Source organism: Astatotilapia calliptera, chromosome 5 (assembly GCF_900246225.1).
Source record: "Astatotilapia calliptera chromosome 5, fAstCal1.2, whole genome shotgun sequence".
Taxonomy (NCBI): domain Eukaryota; kingdom Metazoa; phylum Chordata; class Actinopteri; order Cichliformes; family Cichlidae; genus Astatotilapia; species Astatotilapia calliptera.
In genome coordinates this window covers 16,876,955-16,894,629 of record NC_039306.1, presented here as the reverse complement: position 1 = coordinate 16,894,629, position 17,675 = coordinate 16,876,955, and the positions used below count along the sequence as shown (strand labels likewise).

General features: G+C 39.6%; 1 protein-coding gene and 1 long non-coding RNA gene across 5 annotated transcripts in view; one reads left to right on the top strand and one right to left on the bottom strand.

Moving 5' to 3' along the window:
• LOC113022329 (kazrin-like) overlaps positions 1-17,675 on the top strand; it is a 126,639-nt gene that overhangs the window by 29,053 nt on the left and 79,911 nt on the right. For all 3 annotated transcript variants that reach the window (XM_026167608.1, XM_026167610.1, XM_026167609.1), the window contains exon 3: positions 1,653-1,810. In XM_026167608.1, the coding sequence (XP_026023393.1) occupies positions 1,653-1,810 (158 nt within the window). The remainder of the gene's footprint in view (positions 1-1,652; positions 1,811-17,675) is intronic.
• On the bottom strand, positions 540-3,317 carry LOC113022331 (uncharacterized). Of its 2 annotated transcripts, none has more exons than XR_003272419.1 (4): positions 2,496-3,317; positions 2,004-2,063; positions 1,762-1,858; positions 540-1,569 (listed from the first exon to the last, which is right to left on the bottom strand). It is a non-coding gene; the product is annotated as an uncharacterized LOC113022331 (long non-coding RNA). The 2 variants fall into 2 exon arrangements; XR_003272420.1 differs by having other exon boundaries at positions 540-708.

The following is a 17,675-nucleotide window of genomic DNA, read 5'->3' as shown; positions in this document are numbered from 1 at the left end:
TCCCGATGGTTTCACATTACTACGCAGTGTGTAAAAACTCATTAGTTGATTATTCACTGACAGAAAATTACAATTAGGCCTGAAAGTAGTGATTATTTTGATTATCATGCAATCAAGTGATTAATTGTCTTGTTGATAAAATGTCATAAAATGTAAATCAGAATTTCTGGCAGCTTTTTTGTTTGTCAGTCAAAGTCAAATACCAGAACTGAACCGGTTCACTGAAGAACGGTGAGAAGCATAAGAAAAAACAGGAAGAAAATGATGTAGTCTTTGACCATGTAGTAGGTAATCAAGAAATAGAGCTAAATGATGATTTTAGTTAATCAAAGCTTACCATTTTCCTTTTTCCTGATATTCATAAATTTAATGTACAAGATTAAGTTGATCAGACAGATTAACAGTCATATTCCTCTAAGCACTGCCCAGCCCGTATAGAGTTTTTCATTACCAATATTTGTGATTTAAAAATATGTTGGACAATTATTTTTTTTCAGACACATGAAGGATAAACAGGTTAACATTTGTTTTGTGCTTTTATTTATGAGTCAGTACTTACTGATATAATATAACAATACATGTTAAAAATGATCTCATTTATCACAAAAAATATTTTTTGTATACAGCTGCTTGTTCTGTTGAGATCAGCTGGTTGTTGTTTGTCTTGTTCCAAACACTTGCTGCCAACAGGAAATTTGCAGGGTCCCTCTGGTGGACAAACAATGCAACATCAACACTCAAAACATGGTTTAAGGGTGTTTCTTTCAAGGTTGGCTGTCTGACAGAAATTAGTTGGACCCAAAATGACTCGGAAAAATGAGGAATAAACTGAAAACAGCTTTACAAAATGCAACAAACATAGAGAAGGCAAGGCCGAGGAACTTACTAGGCAAAACTGACCATAGCGCACACAAGATCGGAGAATGTCAAAATTAAACAGGAACCAAACAAACAGAACACATAAAAAAACAAAACAAAACGCAGACTTAACACAAAGACAAGACTAGACAGGACAAGACATAAAACGACTCCATCATCATCATCATCTGAGGAGCATAGAAATGGCTACAATTGTGGAGTATGAGTCTGTAAAATATAAACAACAGATACATAAATAACTGCTTAATAACAGTCTGAGGAGGAAGTCTTGTACAGCAATGGTTCCCATTAGTGTTCATCTGAAAAAGTAATCTATCACTCAGCTGGCCTTAAATTTACACGGCCGTCTCAGTGAAACGTCAGTGTTCATCATACTTTTCTTTATTACCACCCACAGGGTCTGACCAAAGAGCTCTGTGAAGCAACCGCTGTATTGCCATTGTTTCTAATCGACAAAACCCTGGTGAATGGATTATGTAATGGGCTCTATGTGAGTCTCTGTCTTGGTTATGGATTTAGCCTAATGATGCCCCTTTACTCCAAAAGAGGGATTATTCTGAAGAGAACAGTAGAGCCATGGCCGTATAGATGAAGGAAGTGTCTCAGATCACACACGTCTGATCCAGAAAATCCCACTAGAGAGAGAGAGCATGCAAACAAGCTTGTCGAGACACTCAGGAGATTCTTGACCTACATGAGAGGAGTTGAAAAAATGTTTGTAATGTTTTCATGTGGTATGAATTTTCAACATTTGTTTTAAACTTCTTTTGCAGCCGTCCAGTCTCTGAACAGCCTGAATGACCAGATTGCTCAGTTCATGGTCACTCGACCTTGTAGCCTGACTGATGAGGATGAGGCCTTCATGCCGGGAGAGAGGGATACCTTGAGGAAGTCTATGACTCTGATGAGACACTTGCTCATGGATGCTCAGGTACAACCTCCTTCTTCTCTTAAAGTCAAACACATCCTTAGTGGACACCTGTCCGATCAAAGTTATCAAAAGAAACTACAATTATTCTTCAGTGCTGTGGAAAGATAACACTGCTGGGACAGATAACTGGTTACAGGTAACAGTGAGTCACTTTTCTTTTCACAAACCAAAACAGTCTCATGCGGATGTTTACCTGCTCAGTGTGGTGAGGTTCAGCAGGATTTCAGGTTCCACAGGGCAGACAGATGAATGGCTGAATGAATAAAGTTTTTATTATTGTCATACCCATAGATACACTTTGCGAGGTACAATCTCTGAGGAATGTGTCCAGCATACTGCTAACTCTATGCTATGACGATTTAGGGTGGTTTTGATGGTAAAAGGAGGTACAGCCTGGTATTAGCAAGGAGTACCATATCAAAGTGGCCGGAGTCAGAATATTAATATCCATAAAACATTGGCAATAGAATTTCCTTCATAATAACAGAAAACTAAGCATCAAAATTAAGCACCCTTTCCAATTTTTTATTATGTGTTCACCAGAACGATTTCAGGGTGTTGCTGAGCTGTTTTTCAGAAATTAACATTCTTAAAATATCATAGTTTGTGGAAGAAAATTAAATATTTTTTCTGTATCTATACAAAACCGCTCTCATACTCTAAACTACTCCTGTATAATCCTTACCTTTTCAAACATCTGACCTCAAAAACAAAGTTTCAAGGAAACTGTCAACAGGACATTCTTGTCATGTCGAGTGCTGTGTGGCAGCCAAGATGAAGGACCCAAACGTAGGACTCAGAAACTGAAAGTTACACTTCAAGCGCAGCTTTATTGCTGGGAAAAACTCTTTATAGGAAATAGACTTTTACAAAACAAACCAAAACCTCAATCGCAAAACTCGAAACTAAACTGGGCACTGGAAGCTGGAGACTAAGAAACTCGAGCAAAGAAACAAACCAGGACTGGGAGCTAGAATATTCTCAGGAACACGAGAGGAGAAAACACATTACGGAGAGGGTGTACGACACGACAACAAGCAGGGGAAGACTGAGAACTATAATACACAGGCAGGAATATGAGCAGACGGGGAACAGGTCGAAACACAGCTGGGACAAATCAGACATAATGAGACGAGGGCAGGCAAAACTAGATACACTGACGTTGGATAAGGACTATCAAAATAAAACAGGAAACAAACAGACTGAAACTCAGACTCAGGACATACAAGCATAACACAGCAACTGGGGAGACCTGGGGAACATAGGTGGGGAACAAGGGTGAGTAGACATGAAACGTGGGATACAGGAAAAGAATAGAAAACCAAAACTATGAACGACAATAGTCAAATAATATAATTACAGAGTCAGAAGCACCAATACTTGGTCACGTGACAATTGTTAAAGTTATGATGTCAGAACTTTTAATATCTTTCAGCTTCTTGTAGAAGTTTTGTTATTTTTTAAATCTAGGCAGAGAATTATAGTATTAACCTTTACAAATTTTATAGCATCCAATAAATAAATTAACGTTTCCTCAACTGAGGATTTATCATTAGTTTTATATATAGAAATTAAACATTCATGACCTCTCTGTTTAAAACAAAAATATCTCAAAGATTTCACTTTAGTTTGCAGGTTTAGATTAATAAAATTTTTCCTCGCACTCTTTCATACCTGCATACGTGCATACGCGCCTCTGTTTCTGACATGTTAGTGTGAAATCCGTTCAGGGTGACTGCAGAGCCTTTTCATCCTCGCCCTTGCCCTTAGCACAACCAGGCCAACGCTGTGAAAACTTTGCCAACCTCAGCAATGCTGTGAACAATGTACAGTCGAACCAGGGAGTGTTTTTTTCTTCTTAATCCTCTTTTTTGGCTTCTTCTTCTTTAGAGTTGCACTAAGTCTTTAGGCTAAAGCGAAATATGCGATGTGGCATAATTTCCTTTTAAAAGTTTCATCCTCTCTCTGCTCTGCTTCAGAGATAATTCATCCATACAATGCTGCTTCCATTCAGCCTTTTATTTATATACCTTTTACATTCTGATAAATCTTGACACAGTGATGGATTTGTGTTATCTATTAGTGCCACTGCAGGATGGATAAGGAGTCCCCCTGCCATTCTCCTGGAGATATTTTCTCAGACATAGTGTCATTGATTAAATGGAAGGTAATTCAGTAAAAGGCCATTGCTTTCGCCTCAGCTCGGTGGTATGCAAGCTGGAGTGAAAGATTGTTAGCCTGCAGTCTGTTCTTTTTTTAAACTCAGGAATATATGACTGGGAGGTGATGGATGAGTAGGAAACTCACCTGTGGATGGAGTACCGATTATCTCTCCAAGAAGTTGTACTTGGAAAAAAAAAGTTTGCCGGTAGTTCAATGTTAAGTGGGGCACTCAGACACCAGTCATCATGACAGATTTCTCTGCCTTTTGGCCTTGTTAGTCAGACGCTACACCCACAGCCTTTACATGTTCCCTGTTTTTTTTTTTTTGTTTTTCTTCAGTGGAGTGTCAAATGGAGGCCCCTGTCAGCTGGAGGCCTGTTACTCTGAACCGTCAAGAGGACAAAAAAAATATCACCAGGGGATGCTGGCAGTTGCTACGGCAGTATGTTTGTTTATTTAAAGGTTGGAGCTCAAGCCATGCCTCGAAATAGATATTATATACTCACTATGTTTTATTTCAAAATATTATGTCAAATGACAATTCTACTCCACAATGCAAGACCCCTAAAAAGTATCGAGGAGATGCTGACAGCTGAAAAAATGTGACTGCTGGGTGACACAGCTCCAGAAAAATCTGGAATAAAGAGCAAAAAATGAAGAAACAAACCAAAAAGATGACACAGACAACTCAAATCTTAGGAAAAACACATTGTTGCATTGTTGTCTGTTTGTGGTAAAATATAGTGTTACAGTACACTCGGCAGCATTAATAGATTTATGCGTCTCTGTTGAGGCTTGTGAAATATCTGGATTTGAAGCTGATGAAGCTCAACAACTCGTACTTTTTCTAAAGCACCTTTTTGTTAATTAGGAGGGAAAAAACATTTCAGTGGCAGAGTTCTCATTCACACTCTGTCATAGCTCTGCTTCACCAGTTAATGCAACAGATGTGTTTCAGCAGTTGCCACACATCCATTTTCTTAACCACACATCCAGTTCACAGTCGCTGGGGAGCTGTAGCCTGTCGTAGCTGTCATAGGGCATGATCACCAGTCTGTCATATAGAGCCAACACAGAGAGACATGCAGCCATTCATTCTCACTTTTGAACCTTTGGCAAATTTAGAACCACCAGTTAATCTAAACAAGCATGTCTTTGGACTGTGTGAGGAAGCCACAGTGTCAGGAGAGAACATGCAAAACTCAACACAAGTGCAGCTGTAGCTAATTAAAGATAAAGGCTACCAAGCCCAAACTTTTTGTGCATTAGTCTTGAGCCACCTCCCATTTCTTTATATTTAACTAGGAAAATACGTGCAGCAATACTTACAAACATCCATAGAAATACAGTATATAAAGCACAATTCTAACAAACTTGAAAAATCAGTATAGTATATAGTATAATATGTAGTAATAGTTCTCCAGCCTACTTGAAGGCTCTTCTTTGGATGTTGGCCGCCTTTTCTTTTGTTCTCTGTCAAGACAATCCCAAGATGTCAGATCTTTGCTGGATTATCAGTTTCTCGAGGACATGACTTTCATATGCTTTTCATCAGCTGTAGGTTTTTTCTTAGGCCTGCTACTGCTTCTCTCCTTGTCTTATTTCCTTAAGATTTTTTTAAGGACACAATGCACAGCATGCTAAATATATGCCAATATTTCAGGTAATAGCTGTTGCAAAAATGCTGTTTTATACCTGTGAAAACATGTTATCTTTGGCTTTATTCATGGATCCAACACTGGAGTGCCTTGAGTGATTCAGAGGTCACTGTTAATGTGGCTTAGCAAACAGTTAAGCCCAAAGTTGTTTGTAGTTTCACCCACTAAAAAGTAATGAAACTACTTGTATTACTATGCAAATATAAATCCAGTTGAGCTACAAGCGATCTACTGCAAAATGCAGTTAACCCTTGTCTTGTCTAATTCTCTGCAGTTCTCCCAAACTTCTTCCTTCAACCACTGGATCTGATAATGAATTGAGGCTATCCAGCCCCAGTTTCTGTATTTAATGTACTTGATCCGAGCAGCAGGACTGAGTTTGGAGTCTCTCTGTTATCACTCGGGTTACAATTTATGTACAAAATAATATTGGCCAAATTATGCATCACATTTCTTTGTTCTCTGAGCCTCAGAGGTCAGAGTCAAGTGTGATCTCATCCCATGTAGAAAAGCTCTGCTCATCAAGAGGAGTTTGCATTCATGGAGCACAGTCTTTCCACTTTCAGACTGAATATGAAATTAGTCCAGCCTATCTCTTTTAACGTCTGGTCTCATGTGTTTTAAGTGCCTGCTGCTGAGTTCAGGCAGGCCCGCGTGCTCTGATGTCCAGTATTTAGTGCTGCCAGTGCTCTGCAGAGACTTTACTGTTGAACTGGAAGAATAAAGGACTCTCCAAGGCTTACTGTCAGTCACGAAACCTTGACGTTTTCTGTTTTATGCAGATCTTTTGCGCATGTTTTCTGACACCAAATGGTTTCGTTTGTCTGGGAAAGTTGGGCTGAAAACATCGTCTGGTAAATTCAACATTAAGATTTCAAGTCAACGGCCACTAAAAGGCAGAAAATTAATTTAGAGGGGATTTGAATAGTTTCTCTTTGAATGCTGTCCCGGAATTGATTGCCTCATTTGTCATTTGCACAGATGAATTATTTATGTGATCGTTGCTGTGCTGGGGTGACTAATCAAATGCATTTCAATGGGTGTGGAAGCTGTGAATTGATGTCGTGGAACATTGCACTGCATTAGGTGCTTTGGTAGAGTCAGCAGGGCAACAATAGTGGCCTGATGATGACGTGGCAGAAGAGACAGTGCCCATCATAATTTAAAAAACGAATGTACAGAAACAACACTCTGTTCATTTAAAGTCCTCTCTTCACCCTCGGACAGCGAATCCGTTCAGAGGAAGTACACAAACAGAACAATTCCTCACAACGTCTGTAACTCTGCACAAACAGTGCAGGGTAGCACAAATTCTCAAATGTTTTATGAAACTTAAAGGTCGACGCTGGGAGATTTTTTCAGGACTATTTTTGCATCACCTTGCAATAACTTTTGCATTTCCTCTGAACCATATGAACAGTTGAGAGAAACGCTTGGCATTACAGAGAGGAGAGATGATGTGATACTTTACACGGTGCATTTATTGCTCATTTCTCATTTTAAAAGGCTGAGCTGTCACAATATCTAGCCACTGGCTGTGATCAAAGCTGCAGCTGCTCTTTCTGGCAGTGCTGGCTGAAGGATAGTGCTTGAAGTTCGGCAGCGTGCTAAACCATGTAAATTTATTGCATACATGTGTCATAGCCAGGATTGTGACAACCAACATGGATCCACGGCCACAGCCACAATCAAACAGACAGCTATGTCATCCTGGAGTTTCAGTCAAAGTCAGAGCTACTGACAACCTCAGCAGCGGTCAGGGCGCTGCCGGGGTGAACTGCTGCTATGGTACAGACTTGAGGATGAGCAGTTCAACTGAGGGTGTGCACTCTGGCTGCAGAGAGCAGCGAACCAGCTCAGCTTTGCTTTATGCATCAGTGTGAACTCAGAAATGACTTTGAAAAAACCCCACTGTGTGTTTGTACAGATTTTTAAGGCCTTTGAGAGCATAGCTTATAGGTCCGTTTTGGCCAGGATGGTATTTCAGACCAGAGAACTGTAAGTTCCATTATTGTTATGGAACTTACAGCATGCAAAACAAATTGTGCCATAAATTCCAGGCAGTCATACACCTCTTTAAAAATACTCATAATTTAAAAAAAAAACTCACACCAATTTATATCACTAGAATTGCCTTCATTTCTGTCTACTTAATCATCTCAGAGTTGTTAAAGTTTTATCCAGACTAGCTGGACATTCTGGTCCAGGATAAAACATCTCAACAACTACTGCATTTTAAACCAGAGCATCCGTGATGCAGTAGCTTATCTGGCTCACACTCTGTCACAGTTACAGCACGGTATCATTAAAATCTGACCAATATTTTATCAGGAATATTTTTGTGAGTTGTCGATAAACAGACAAACAGAAACACCACCACAGTATATATTTATATGCTCTTAGACTTGATGAGCTTAAAATTTATAGTTGCCTGTTTCAGCCATTAAACAGGGGTGGCTATAGCTCAGGAGCTAGAGGGTTTGAGACGGTGCTGGATATGTGGCACCAGAATGGACAAGATTAGAAATGAGTCTATCACAAAGAGAACTCAGGTTGGGCAATTTGGAGACAAAGTTAAAAAGGCATGGCTGAAATGGTTTGGACATGTGCAGGGGACAGATAAACGATGTATTTGACAAAAGATGTTGACAATGAAGCTGCCAGGCAGGACAAGAAGAGGAAAACAACAGAGGAAATTCATGGATGTCGTGACAGAGGACATGCAGTGGGTTGGTTGGACACAAGAGGATGCTGGCGATGGGATGAGATGGAGGCAGACGATTTGCTGTGGTGGCTCCTAAAGGGAGAAGCTGGAAGAAAAAGAAGAATTGACATAACATTCATGTCTCTAGTATGTCGGAAAAAAACAGAAAACCCATGTACAGTAAAAGCATGCAATTCAATTCAATTCAATTTTTTTATACAGCGGCAAATCACAACAACAGTCGCATCGAGGAGATTTGTATTATAAAGTAGACCTACAATAATACATACAGAGAAAAACCCAACAATTATATGACCCCTTATGAGCAAGCACTTTGGCAAAAGTGGGAAGGAAAAACTTGCTTTTAACAGGAAGAAAACCTCCAGCAGAACCAGGCTCAGGAAGGGGCGGGGCCCCGGATGGGGTGAGAGAAGGAAGACAGGATAAAGACATGCTGTGGAAGAGATCAATAACAAGTATGATTCAGTGCAGAGAGGTCTATTAACACATAGCGAGTGAGAAAGGTGACTGAAGAAGAAATGCTCAATGCATCATGGGAACAAAGTGCACAGAGAAGCCCCAATAGGCAGGTGGATTCAAACCCAGGACCTGCTTGCTGTGAGGCAACAGTGCAACTCACTGGACCACTGTGCAGCCCAACTCCGTCCATCCATCCAACAACTACTTTGTGTTTAGATGTTTTAGACTATGATGTTTATATTTCTAATTTTAATTTATGGAAACCTTTTTATACTCAGCAATGCAATATATGTTATTCAGCCCGGTTTATCTTTCCCACTTCTAATTCTCCTGGTCTCGGAGAAGCATAATATTTTCACAGTGACGGTGGTTTCAAAAGAAAGCCTAGCAACATGTTTGGAGAAATGTAACTGAAGCTATGAGCCAAAAATCACAGCTGATTGCAGCAAAGCAGTTTTTCTTACTCATATGGGTGTTTGAGCTTTTTAAAAAAAAATTCATTATTGACTTGAGAAGGATTAAAGATGTAATATGGGCCCAAACCCAGTAAGTAAAATAGATCACAAGTCTGGATTCATTATCCAGGAGCTGAGGCTTGGCTCAGCTGCCGTTGAGAAAATTGACCAGTTCTGATCTGCTACCTAATAAGCGAATAAAATATTGACATACACGGGATATAAGAAGGGGACCAATAAAAGTCCAGTGACTGCAGCAAAAGTGTAGCCCCATACTGAAATGAATCTGTGGTTTATGTTGTTTCTATTCAGCCATTTTGACTCCTACTGGCTGCAGTAGGGTTATCAAGATCTCGTTTGTGTTTGGACACAAAGACACTGTTATTACCTGAACGTGTCGGAGGAAACGACAGCTTTCATCTCTTTCTTTGTGGAGAGATTCCTTAGGCAAGACACTTCACCCGTTGCCTACTGGTGGTGGTTGGAGGATCTGGTGGCGCCAGTGTCCGGCAGCCTCGCCTCTGTCAGTGTGCCCCAGGGTGGCTGTGGCTACAATGTAGCTTGCCATCACCAGTGTGTGAATGGGTGGATGACTGGATGTGTAAAGCACTTTGGGGTCCTTAGGGACTAGTAAAAGTGCTATACAAATACAGGGCATTTACCTTTTCATCTATTTCAGTGTTTGGTCTTGTGTACTGGTGTGGGCTAGACTTCAAAGTCCTTGGATTGCTTTTTTTTTGTAACAGCTGCAGTTTCAGTGGTATTCATTTCTCCCCACATTTCTCCCCACAACAGAAACACCAGGGAAACAAAAAAGATTAATGAGTACACAAAACCTGACCACAGTGAAGCCGAGCGCCGAAGAGATTTTAAACCAGGCCCGAGACAGCTGATGATTAGGTGAACCTCGGCGCAGGGATAAAGTGACAGCGTAGATTTAAATTTCCTGACATGGCGTGTCGGATCAGATTGGTTTTCAAATGCCACGAGACAGACACATTCGTTTCTGTGTTCCTCTCAAACCCCATCACATTAATAGACACACATGGTAATCTCTCATCCGGTGAAACAAATGCTATTTTGGTCTGTAAAGGAGGTAGAATTCGCTTTTGCTGTGGATATTTTGAGATGAAAATATGGCCTCCGACAGATGAAATGATACATGCCAGAGTGAGACTTCGTCATCTTTCAGCCTTTCTACAAGCCATCTGCTGATGCGGTTCAGGATGTTTTAGTCCGCCTTGTTTGGGGTGCGCATGTTTCTATGGAAACCCCAAGCACCGTCACAAAAGCAGATCCGGATCACTACTCGCATCTTTCTGCAGATCAAAGGTGTTCACCTCAATTTCAGAGGGAGTTTGGGCGATATGAAAGGGCCTCTTTCCCTCTGTCAGTCTCCTCTTGAGTGACAGACAGTGTTTGTACTCTCTGCAGCCCTGTCTTTGAGGGGTTGTTTGTGTCTGGCTGATGTGGATAAGTGTCTGGGATTGGCTTACTAATGCAGGAGCGCAGAGACAGATTCGTGTCCTCCTGGTGTCTTTCTCTGCGAAACAAAGGAAGCTTAAAGTTCCTGGAGATTTTTCGAGGCTTCCATCAAGCTTATTCTGTTTTGACTCTTTTGCAGAAAAGAAAGCTGATCCATTAGTCCATTATCTCGTATTACTCCTTAGATGAGTTTCCTTGTAGTGCCGGAGTAGCCTTCACAGAACCGAAACATGAATAATTCATCGGAAACAGCAGAAGCAGGCACGAGGGGTGACATTAATGTGACGTGTGGCGGCATTGGTACGCCTATTGTTTTGTTTTTCTCAACCTTTCCAACATGTCAACACAGCCTCTTAAACACACTTATTCACTGTCGTCCCCGTTGTCATGTTTACTTTAACCTTCTTAAAAACCCTTCATCAGAGGCAGAATTTCTGTAGCGGTGACAAGTGTGTGGAATCAAAGATCGGATACTTGTTATCAAAGCCAGTGAGTTCCCTGTTGACCTTAGTCAAGATTTAAATGCTCCCTGCCTCCACAGCTTGTGAGGTGATGCAAGAAATATAAATGACTCTCCTTTCTATCTGATTCCCTGCCAGAAGCAATTGCTCTGAGGACTCCGGCCAAGTGGGCATCTAGCCCAGAGCTGCTTCAGACACCTTTAAAAAACAAAAACAACAGTAAACCAAAACCCCTTTTTGTTTCTTTGCTTTTACTAATGCAACTTTAGCTGGTCTGTTTTAAACTATGAAAAAGCCTAGAAAGAAATAGATTGGAATGAGGCATTTAGTGAACAAATGCTGTGGAAATTAAAGATATATTACTATAATACATCAAAATCTCCTAAGGTTCCTTTGTCTGCCATCTCCTTCTACACAATCATTAGTTGAGCAACCAAACTGGGCACATAGGTACATCCTGATATAGATGTTTTTTTAATCTATATCAGATATTATAATGTCACCAGGTTGCCTAGTAACCACCTAGCAACTGGCTAAAATGACCGGTTTTAGCATTCATGCACAAACACCAATTTATAAAAACAGTTTAATCTCATTTATATCCATCAAATTTCCATTATATCCACAAAAGATGAATTATACTTGGTATATTATAATGTAATCATATTACTAAAAATGAGCAAAGGGCTAAAATGACCCATGTCATTGTCTTTTTAAGGCCAACAGGACAAACAGGCCAAACACTAGAGCACAGAACAAATCTTGAAAGCGGACACTGTTGTTTGTATCTGTTGTATGTGCATGATTATTAGCTAGAAGATACTGTTAATTGTTTTATTTATTTTTAATTGATTTTATTATATGTTTATCCAGAGCACCAGCTCTTCATTTAAAATAAAATTACACAGCATTTTCCTGTATATAAGATTAAATGAGACATTTTTTTTCCTTAATTATTTTCTTTGATTTTAGGAGTTGTCAAAAAAAGAAATAATACAATTGATCCACAGACCCCAAAATAATACATGAGATTACATCATTTAAATAACAAACCGTCCTCTGTCTGATGATAATCGTGTAAACCATGCAGCACTCAGCGTTTGCTGCCTACAATCGTGTAATCTGGTCATGTAATCTGGAGTAATGCAATTAAACTGAGAGGCTCTTTGGCTATAATCCTACAATGCAAACCAGGCTCAGGAGAGGCTGGGCGTCATGGATGACCAGACCTCAGCACTGGTAGTCAGGATTCAGTTACCCAGTATTACAAGTGCCTCATTCATCCACACAGAGTGACCCAGCTTTTCCCTGCCTGGCGCCCTGCACCACATCAAAAGTCCCACATTAAATCATAGCTACTGTAAGACGATACTGGGTTTTCTGTAATGGTTTCATAGATGCAACTGACTTCAGCTTACTGCCTTGGAGCGCTAACCCTAGTTATTCTATGAAGGCAAAATTTATTTAAGATGCTCAAGTGGTGCATAACTCAAGGCCAGACTTTTCAGCTAAGTGGAAATCAGTAAATAAAAAAAGAAATATAAGAATATTTCTAGTTTTATTACCTAGAAAATTGGTGAAAAGTTATTTTTTATATTTATATAGACTTGAACAAGTGTAACTTATGCCTTTTTGTTTCTATTATTTTAAACGTATACTACATGTGCACCAAATTTTAAGGATGGTAAGCTTACTATTTAACAGCTGCTTCTACAAGTAATGATCACGACTCGTTAATGTGTTTTCAAATTATCTACGTGCAAAATGTACAAATCCAATTCAAAAAAAGTTGGGACTCTGTGTAAAATGTCAATTTGAAAAGAGTACAAGCTTAATTTATTATGCAAGGCTTTCCAGGCTTTTTAACAGAGTGCTGATAACAAGCTGAATGGTACCAGTCCTCAGAAATTATGTTTATGTCATTCCAAAATGAATTTGAGATTTGATCTGTCTAACCACAGAACAGTTTTCAAATTTGCCTCAGTACTTTTTAGATGAGCCGGTGTCTTCTTTAGATGTTAGACCTTTAACCTGCATTTGTGCATTTCTGGAATGACAGAATCCTGACTGTTTTTAATGCTGTGCCACCTGAGGGCCTGAAGATCACAAGCATCCAATATTCATTTTCAGCTTTGTCCCTTGCACACAGTGATTCCTCTGGATTTTCTGAAACTGTTTCCAGCCTTTCATTTCTCCTGTCCCAACTTTTCTGAGACAGTAAAGTGTCACATTTTAAATATTATAGATAGATATGTTTTCTATGTTTTGAATGAAATACAGGTTTCTTGCATTCTGTTTTTAATTTACATTTTGCACAGTGTCCCAACATTTTCAGTTGGTAAATGTTCAGCCTGAGATTTGTTTGGTCAGTCTGCATTTTGTTTGGGAAATTTCATTGCAGAACAAACAAAAAGCAAAAAATCATATTGCTGAGTCACTTATTCTGGAAATAGAATGTTAATGAGCAACAGGAAAAGCATTTGGCTATTAGACTAAATGGTTTCTTAAGAGCATTTTCGTGTTGGTTGAGGAAAGTTTCTTTTAATGTTCTTCTTTCCGGTAATGCAAAATAAACCAGCTTCTATTTCCAGCTCCTGTATTTTCACTTTTGTAGGTATTGCTATTACTCTGTTTCATCAAGTAAAGATGAGCGCAAAAGAGACGTCATGTTTAGCCAGTACATTTAGTGCATGACAGCCAGCAGGTAAAGCCTGCACATATGGTATAACTCCCACCTTATAGTGAAACTTAAAGGAAGACCTGAAGGATTCAGTATGTGGAGGTTCTCCTTGGGTCTCTCATATTTGCCTTATTTAAATTTATTTTTTGCCCTGGACGCATGGTACTGTATATTATGCTTTACTTAGCTCTAATCCACATGATTTACTCTAAGTTTACCATATTGCTCGTATATTAACACTTCTCTGCTGCATATCATTGCTTCCTGGGAAAAAGAGGATGTGTTAGATTCATAAACAAGCTCAAACATTTAAATGGAAAGATTAACTGCGGGAGCACGGTGAAGTGTAAAAGCAGGAAATAGGATCAGAAATGTCAAACATAAATGCTCATAATGAAAACCCAATTTCGATATGTTCCAATAAGCCTATTACTAAAATGGAAGCAGTTGGTTTGATTGTGCTGTTTACATAATGAATCATGTTCTTAATGTGCTATTCTGCTCTATTCCGGTCTTGTTAGTATTCATGAGGACGATTGGCTCTCCTCGACTTCTGCTCTGAATCCTCTTACGTTCTGCTACAGTTTCACATCTATACATTTGTTAGTGTGTGCTGCTGGCTGCTCCGCTCTGCCTGGATGCTCCACTTATTGTTTGACTGTTTTGGTTAGAACATGTTCCCAGGGATCTTAACTAAAAGCCCATCAGCATGCATAATCATACATTGTCTAATACTGCTGTTGCCAGATTACTGAATCCTTTTCTTTTTTTTACTTGTTTTACAGTTCTCTGGAGAACTATCCCACTCCATCGTGAATAACTGCAGTTTTTTAGCAGCAGATGGTATTTTAATGAACTCCACAGAAGATATTTTAATACGATGCTTGTCCTGTTGCAACCATGACATAAGATGCCAGGCAGGTTCTTTAGGAAACATCAACACATGTTGCTCTATGAGGCCAATGTGTGGCTAAATATTTTTCTTGTGCAATGCAGAAGTACGACAGTAGAAGAAGAAGATTCTTGATAAATGAAACATTACAAGAAATGCTGAAAGAAACATCTTCTCCTTGGCATGGTATCAAACAATGACAGTCATAAAAATGATGTCAGTATTTATTTTATTTTGAGGCATTGTGGTTGAATGCTTGAAGTCATTCCACAGTAGAAAATGAGGCTCAGCAGGTTTCCAGCAAAATATCAAGGATTGATTTGGAGTAAAGCTGTTTTGAAAAGCACCAGTTTGAGAACAGTTGCTCTAAATGTCTAACATTTCTCCAAACAGTTAATTATTTTAGTTTAGTTTTTTTAAGACCAACTTGCTCCCTGCTGATCTCAATGAATAAATATGTAGGAAAATTAAGCAATATCTTGATATCCCAGGAAAATGGACTAAAATCTTATGATCCATGAACTCTGTTTGCTTACAAACTCCCCCCTACACAATCAGGAGCCGAGAAATCAAACTTGGCACACATGTATATCTTAGGGCCCCGAAGCAACCATATAACTCTTCCACCCTGGCTCTCCACAGGGCTGTGCGCTTCTGTAGGACTGCACATCCACCCAGCCCATTAACACAATTACTAAGTTTGCTAATGACATCACACTGGTGGGAGTCATATCAGGGGGAGATGAGTCTGCCTACAAGAACTGGTCATCTGGTGCGCGGCACACAATCTGACAGTCTGAAGACAAAAGAAATCATCATAGACTTAAAGAAGACCAGAGCCCCTCACCCGCTGATCATCAGTGGAGACTCTGTAGAAAGGGTCCTATGATTTTAAATAACCTTCATTTCTGACAACCTTGCCTGGTCTGCTAACACTACAGCTGCAGTGAAGAAGGCTCTGGAGCGCCCTCACTTCCTGAGGTTGCTGAAGAAGAATTGTGCAGAAGAGAAACTGCTGGTGGTCTTCTATCATTCACCCCAGAAAGCATCCTGGTGTACTGATTTATCTGCAGCAGATAAAAATGATAAGAGCGTAATAAACACTGCACAAAAGATCATTGGTTGTGCTCTTCCCTTTTTGGAAGAGATTGCAAAAGCAAGATAGCGCTCAAAAGCTGTAAAATCACTAGAGACAGTTGTTACCCTGGACATATGTTGTTTGTCCTGTTGCCCTCTGGTAGATGCCACAGGCCCATCCAAACAAGAGCAAAAAGATTAAAGAGCAGTTTTTATTCAAGGGCAATTACTGTCCTAAATCAATCAGGATTACAATGATGCACTGTGACACCTTCTATTTAATTCTTGACTCCCTTATTTTGATAATTATATATTATCTTCTGCTGAAAGAGCTTGGTTTACTGTGCAAATTACTTTGTTGTTTCATTGTGTGAATGGTTTATTTTTTTATACTGTGTGTTATTTATTTTTCAATGATTACCTGCAGAAGCAACACCGCAATTTCCCTTCATTTTATAATACAATAACAAGAAGAGGCATTCGAATTCTGAAAATCACAGACCAGACGCTACTGCAGCATTGACACGTACTAGTGACATTAAAAATGTTTTTCTTGCAGAGTTTATATCCCCCTCAAAAAACATAGAAATCGGCCTCAGTGTCACATTCTGGTTAGAATGAGGATTTCTCATCATTATTTAAAATCATGATATAAACTAATCTGGAAGTTATCAGATATTCAAAAAGTAGAGTTACCGAGCAGTTTGTGTTTTCATTGAGTCTCACTGCTCGCCGATCGTTTCTCTACATGTACAGTAGGAGAAGCTGCTCCTGAAAGCTAAAGCAAAGCAACTGCTTGCACAAGGAACTGCACCAGCTATCAATCCCTCCCTTCAAAATCCCACCCAGAGCTCCATCATATCTTCAGGAACGTAATCCTCTTGTCCGTGACAGACAACATGCAGCAGTAAAGTCCCGTCACTTCACCTCCACAAAAAACCCAGGCGTGTCCCGTAAGGTTCGAGTTTGTGGGACCTGCCCACACAAAATAATTCACTACCATGAAACCTGCAAAAAACACCAACTCATTCATTTAGTACTCTGCAGATTTACTACCACCTGCTACTAACAGGGTGCAGAAGGCAGACGGCAGAGGGCTGAGATATAGTACAGCATGTTTTGTTTAAAAAAAAAGGATTTAAGAGCTCTGCTTAAAATTTTGCACTTTTTCATTTGCGTTTCAGACCTAATGTCCTGTAAAACATGCAAAGCTTTTGGAGACACGGTGGTCAAGTGTTTGTCACCGTAGCTTCACAGCAAGCTGTTTCTGGTTTTGAACCTGTGGGTTTTTTTGTAGAGTTTATATGTTATGTGTATGTTTGAGCTTTCTTTAGGTGCTCTGTGTTCATCCTACTGTCCAAAGTTATGTCTGCATGGATAATTGGTGATTTTACTTGATATGAGTGTGAATGGTTCTCAGAGTCTCTTTGTTAGCCATGAGATGGACTGGCAGTCTGTCCAGGGTGTTATCTGGGATTGGCTCCAGCTCCTCCACAACCCTAGCTGGATAAGGAGTAAAGAAAATGGATGAATGGATGGATTTGAGCTTTGCTTAAGAGAGGGGTTTTAATCAATTCGTCATACAGTGTAATGTATTTACAATGATATTTTAAGCTTGAACTGAGAAAATGTTGCATAAATTCAAACGGAAAAACATAATGCTTCCTATATTGTGTTTTTATGGACGGCAGCGTTGATCCATCTGTCACTCAGCCCACCACTTCAGTTTGTGTGACGCTGAAAAATTTCAATTCTATTTGATGGATTGCTGTAAACTTTAGCAAATTCAGTGGTGTTCAGCAAACTCTTG